This window comes from Cupressus sempervirens, chromosome 3, assembly GCF_028749045.1.
Source record: "Cupressus sempervirens isolate cs-2001-9-10 chromosome 3, ASM2874904v1, whole genome shotgun sequence".
NCBI classification, from domain to species: Eukaryota; Viridiplantae; Streptophyta; class Pinopsida; order Cupressales; family Cupressaceae; genus Cupressus; species Cupressus sempervirens.
The window spans coordinates 245,631,599-245,637,890 of record NC_143120.1 but is presented as its reverse complement, the minus strand read 5'-3'; the positions used below and the strand labels follow the sequence as shown (position 1 = coordinate 245,637,890).

Below are 6,292 nucleotides of genomic sequence, written 5' to 3'. Positions count from 1 at the left end.
AGGCTGGAGTAGTACTGGGATGGGTGACCTCCCGGGAAGTCCCGGTGCTTCACCCCTGTGAGCATCACCTAGATCCAATGAGTGCTAAGTGTTCCATTTATTCTCATGAGAGATGGATTCATGTTGAATCACTACTCATGAAACATGAGTCATCGAGTTTGACTCAAAATCACACAGTTAAATCTTGATATTCACATCACAAAGCAGCTCTCACTAAAATGGACTAATCAGTCAGCGAACAAGTAAATTCAATCCTAAGGGAGGGGAAAATTAAGTGGAAGAACGAAAATACAGTTTGCAAGATGTATCAATGAAGCTGTCCCCTGCTAGAAAATGGTAGGAAGAAAAAGACCAGTCAGACTAGTTCAGCTTACATAGCTTCAAGCAAATAATACTGAAACTCCTAGAAGTATTATAAAAAGAGTGTGATTTAATCATCCCAGAGATTGAATCATAAGCTTGGACTAAGACTTGAGGTGACAAAAACAAAAAAACATTAATGCTAATTAAGCAAAGAATATATCTCATCAACCAGGAAAAATCAAGATGGCATCTTATCTATCAGGGCAATTCCATCAATGATGATTGATGGCACAAAAAATTGAGCAAAAAGGTGGGGCTGCAACTTTGCCCATAAATTGTGGTAAAACTTCTCTACCTTTACCAAGAAAACATCAAAAAACGGATCTGGCTATATCCTCCCTAATGGCCATTAAAACAGGCTTGCAATGTTACAATTTGCAACATCTTGGCTGCAAATGAAAATCTCATTAGAAAAATATCAATGCAATATACAGACACTTTCACTGCACCTGCCTAATTTACAAGACAAAAGGCCTGTCACTTGCAACAGTGTCACATGATAAATCAGGAAGTTGTCACAAATGTTTGCCACTGTGAACTTCTACTGTTTGAATTACCATTACTTCCGGCATTGCCAGAACTTGTCCCATGTTGCCTCTGAAAAGGTAGAGGGGGGAAATCATCTTCTGTCAAAAGAGAACTTGATGATGCTTCCCTGAGAGTTCAAAATAATATTTTCTTTGGTAAAGAAAATGTAATCATAAATAATAGCAACCAGGAATAAAACCCAAATGACTACCAAAGACGACATGCAATTTTCAAATCTCCTTAAAAATAGTATGATAAAATCAAGCATTATTTAAGGAATCATACCTTCCATGGTTTGAAAGTGCACCTGGTTTCTGTGTTATTCTGTCATTTGATGTGTTGGTAACTTCTGAACCTGAACTAAGCAACTGCCCATTCAGCTGGTCTGAATCCATATCCCTACTCTCGTCTGATTTTACTGCAGGAGAAATCAAACCCAACTGTACAGGTCCTAATGAACCAAACTCTAGTTGTTCTGAAGAAAAAGCTGAACCATTACAATGAGACTGCATTAGGGAAACTGAGGAATTGGAATGTTTGGCTTTTGGGGAGATGGAAATCTTCCCATGGCCTATCATTGTTGATGATGAATATAGATCATGAGAAACTGATTCTGACATTGGATTCAAATTAGAGTTACTTGTTGCATAGGATGAACTCTTCAATAAGTTGGATACATCACCCTCCCTATCTCCATATCTCACACCTACCGAATTGACATCAGAGCTCTTGTTTCCAATCTGCCTGTTGAAAGGTTGGTCAAAGGTTGTTTTGTTTCGTCCATTACCACGGAATCTGTTCATTTGACTACTTGCACGAGGATGGAAATCCTGAGAAGGTGGTCCCTGATACCTTCCTCTGTTTGAAGGCCTCTCTTTGTAAGGACTAATACTCTGTGAATATAAAGCATCAAAGTTAGCTTGCATCACCCAAACTAAAAACAAATTATACAGAACATGAAAAGAAACTGAAGTATACCGTGTTGGGAAAGTATGTTCCTGTCCCACTTCTTGGCTTTTGCAAATCCTCCATGGGGAAATTTCCTGGCAAAATTACCCCATTTGGCCCTCTATAACCAGAAGCATGCAAAAATGGAGAAACAGGGCTAACTCTGTAGCCACCATGAATATAGGGATAAATATTTGCCTTTGCATGGAACGGTCTCACAAAACCATCTGATACATATTGCTCTTTCATATATGGAGACATCATAGGTTGTTGTGCGACAGCATTTTGCATTCCTGACTCCAGACACTGCTTGCCAAAATTTAAGTTATTTAAGTGACTATCAAAATCAGCTGTGAGGTCAGGCTTTAGACACCTTAGAGTGTCAACTTCCACCCTTTGCATATGTGAACCAGAAAAATGACCTTTCTGCCAATCCTTCAAGCTTTCGGGAGGTTTCTCAAACAAATATCCTGACTCCGAACTAGGCTGAGTTCCATTCAATGACTTCTCAGCACTAAATGAAACACTGGCAGATTGAGAGGCAGTACTATTGGATAATCTGGATATGTCAGAGATGTCTGGGCTGAGAGAATATGGTGCAAGCCTTCCTGATGTGGATGGAGACTCCTCTGAACCAATCTTTTGGTAATTTGCTTGCTTGGGATGACTGTAAGCATTGCAAGCGGGCCCACTGCATCCAAAAGAATGTAAAGATGAGGCACAACCTTGTGCATTAATGTTGCTATTACAACTGTCACCGTCCATTGAACATAGAGGTAAATACTCTGGGCATTGACATACTTCATCTTTCTGCTCTGGGTATAAGAAAGGACAACTGGTAAGACTGTCTCTATTAATCATAGTAAGAGGATTGCCAACATCAACGTAATCAAGGTTATCTTGTCCAAACTTGCTGTTACCAATCAAACACTCTTCACTACCCTTGGCTTGTTTGGAACTCTCAGGAACTGTTGCACTAAGAAAGGGGAATTCTCCCTCTTGTATATTACCATTTTCCAAAGGCCCATTGTCAACACAAATGCCACCAATCCTAGGTTCAAAAACTGTAGAGTCATGAACAACCTCGTCCAAATGCAATGAAGATTCCAGCAAAAGAGTATTGAGATTCTGCAAGGGAACCTTCGTAGGTTCTGGATGACCTACAGTCATGGATGGATAAGAAACAGATATTGAAGCAACAGGAGCAGGAAGAACTAATTCTGACTGGGAGGAATGAACAAGAGATTTTGGATTTTGTACGTGTGATGACAAAAAGTCTCTTTGTGAAGTACTTGGCATCATGTTTCTGGGGCTTGTAGCCGTGCATCCTTGTATAGAAGCAGAGTTAATTGATAGTCTTTCTATGCAACTAGCTGATTGGCAATCGTAATGCTCACAAGGGCAGTCCATGCAAGAGTTTAAAGTGCCTTCATGGTTTGCCCTGTTCCTTGCATCTTTGCAGATCAAATGTCCTTGACAATGAGATGCAAATGATTTTGAGTCTTTTGAGAAAGAAACTGTTACAGCTTTGTTTTTCCCATTCTCTGAAGACTCACAACAACAGCAATGTCTTGAAATTCCATCCTCTGAACAAATGCACGGTGATTTTCTTTTAAAACAACCATAATCTAAGTGGTTATGGACAGGATCTTTCACGTCCCCTGACATGCAACTTCCACTGACCGGATTTTCTCTACTAACCAATTCATTATTAATCCTAGGCAAATAATTACACTCACAAGAGGATTGCATGCTTTGTCCTGTTTTATTTCCCACATATTGTCTTGAACCATAGACTACATCAGGAACAAAACCTGTAATTTCAGATAATTCAGTAGAATGCCCATCTCTTTCGAAAGTCTTTATTTGCTGAGTATACACATTATTATCATGTTTCCTGAGTTCAACATCTGGCTTCAAGGATTGCAGAAAACTTGGGTTCTCACCAACCAGTCTGCTTTGTGCAACATTTTCGGTTGAATCTGGGACATCTGGACGCTGTCCCTTGCCATGCCTCTTCAAAGTATTCTGGAAAAACTTGTCCAGCTCTTCAGCAATTTTTTCCTCGGAAGCAAGAAGAACTTTACCCAGCATCCGAGCACCATATCCAAATGCACTACGGATACGGAAGAAATTCCCTATTTTACATAAGCTTATACATCAAATACTAACTCAAACTATATCCATGAAAAAAAGTAAACAATTGCAAGAAATGATCTATATAAATAACAGTTACACAAAACAGTTAAAATGAAGAAAGCATATACAAACAAACCAGTTCAAGGTACACCATTTTTCTTGTCAACAAAGTCTTTGCAAAGATAACAACGTTTCTGAAAACAAGCCAGCTCACAGCATGGCTTGTTTGCATATAGGCAAAGTAATTGTTATCAAGGGCACAGCAAATTCATGCTGTGTGACCTTACTCTATTTTGTTAAAAACAACTGTTTCCCAGCTAAAATGTGAAAGATCATGAGAATTACACTGTAAAGCTCCCAAAAAATTTACTGTATACCTTTGCTCACACTTCGGCCTAGATTGTTACTTTCCCGCAGTGGATCAATAATATTAAGGGACTTTGGTGTCAATGTTCTATTTTGATTATAATGGCTCTTGGGAGGAGCAGAGCACAAATCACTGCATGACTTAAGAAATTCCTCATTGAGCAACACCTCAGCTCCGTCTGTTTCCAGTGGCTCAGCTACAAAAATGAGAAACAGAATTAACATTAAGCTGGATGCTAAAACACATAAAACAAAACACAAGAAAATGAGTCTCTAACAAAAATATTATTTAAGAAATGACCTACCAACAATAACAGGAAGAGCTGAGATGGAAACAGGCCCCTGTAAGCTGACACAATAATTTTCCCAATCGAACTTGCTAAAATAATCCAAGAACCTGTACAAAACCTGCATACTGATTGCTAATTCAGTACATAAAGTAGTAGTCCTTTACACTAGTGTATTTTAGCATGTTTGTCAATTATCTGCACTTTATGTTTCTGTTCCTTGGATTACATATATATGTCAATTAAGCATGCACCAACCTCCAATGGACCATGTAGTGATGCATGGAAATGATTGAAAATATACAAGACCAATGTCTCCAAAGCATATGTAGATATAAGAGCATGGTGTGCCCCTAAGAGCCGGCTTTCGTAATAACACCATGCTTTCACTAGTATGATACTGCGCTTGAATAAATGGTCTTTTCCAATAAGCCGATCAACCTACAAAAGCAGCTCAGTTCTGTCAACTTCTACAACAATGCATATAATTTGAAGAGATAGCAAGATGCATAAAAATGATGTAATGTAACGTTTACCTTCTCAAGGAAGCAAAGAGTAGACAACCCACCAAGCTGATTGAAGGATATATCTACAACAATATTCTCAACAAGGCACTTGACAAGTTTAACCTGTTACCATAAAGTATTCCATAGATCATTCCCATTGCTTGCATTATGATGGTAGCAGTAAAAAAAATGAAAATAGTCATATGGCTATCGCTTGATTAAACAAAATACAGAGGAGAGCTGCAATTGCAATTGCAATTTCCAGCTAAAAATTTCGGTGGAGAATCAATGTCTGAAGCTCCTAATGGAAGAACAAAACTAAGCAAAAGCATTGACTCCCTTAAGCAGGCAACCGGTAATGGTCCTCACAGAGCCTTTAGTCTCAACGCACAAATGCAAGCATTCTTGCTAGTTCAGTACCACTTCTGGCACTTCCTCAAGTGCCATCAATATCAATGTGTTGGGTAAGCCAACAACATAAGGTGCAGACTGGAACTTTGGAGGAGAAAGACAAGATGCTTGCAAAGGACAATGAAAATCCTGCAATCAAGAGTTAAATATGCCTTTCTATAAACATAGAATGAACTCAAGTCCTATGGGCATCTGTCCTCCTCTCAGATATTTGTACATTTGAATATTTTACTGTTTACTTTCATAATTATCAGGAATTTTCTTTTTAAAAAAGCATTATGATCTTGCCTAGCAGCACAACATTAGATGGCAACTACAATCTCCATTTTATTTTCTCACCTATGATCGTCAGCCTGTCGCTATTTACTTGGCCTTTTATATTTACAAATTACATATAGAAATAATGAACAGAGCGAAAGGTTTTTATAAGAGATATATGTTAACAAGCATTAGTGACAGAATCAGAAAGATGGTTGTAGTGACTTCCTGTCACCGTCACCCATTTCTATGACCCCTTCGTGTTTATGCACAGCTGACGGCAAAATGCCAAACTTAGCAATTCATGATGGATTCCCTTCATCCCCAGAATGCAAGTCAATGACCATGGAGGAAGGTCAAACCTAAGGAAATTCGCAATGTTCTCAAAACTGCGCTCTCTGCTAATTTCAGGGTGCACTTTCACATGCACCAAGGATTTCATCCAAACCAAATGCACTCCTTAACCCCCTCCAAACCAGGCTTACC

General features: G+C 38.8%; 1 protein-coding gene across 3 annotated transcripts in view; it reads right to left on the bottom strand.

The window, feature by feature from the left end:
• Positions 1–477: 477 nt before the first annotated feature.
• LOC149565778 (uncharacterized) overlaps positions 478–6,292 on the bottom strand; it is a 28,444-nt gene continuing 22,629 nt past the window's right edge. The window contains exons 3-10 of one of the 3 annotated variants that reach the window (XM_089819260.1): positions 5,168–5,260; positions 4,890–5,072; positions 4,650–4,752; positions 4,356–4,541; positions 3,786–3,977; positions 1,870–3,653; positions 1,177–1,784; positions 478–1,018 (exon numbers count right to left, since the gene is read on the bottom strand). In XM_089819260.1, coding sequence (XP_089675386.1) covers positions 868–1,018; positions 1,177–1,784; positions 1,870–3,653; positions 3,786–3,977; positions 4,356–4,541; positions 4,650–4,752; positions 4,890–5,072; positions 5,168–5,260 — 3,300 coding nt within the window. In that variant the 3' untranslated portion in view covers positions 478–867. Of the gene's footprint in view, positions 1,019–1,176; positions 1,785–1,869; positions 3,978–4,355; positions 4,542–4,649; positions 4,753–4,889; positions 5,073–5,167; positions 5,261–6,292 lie in introns of all 3 variants that reach the window. The other 2 variants (XM_089819259.1, XM_089819261.1) reach the window with 2 other exon arrangements.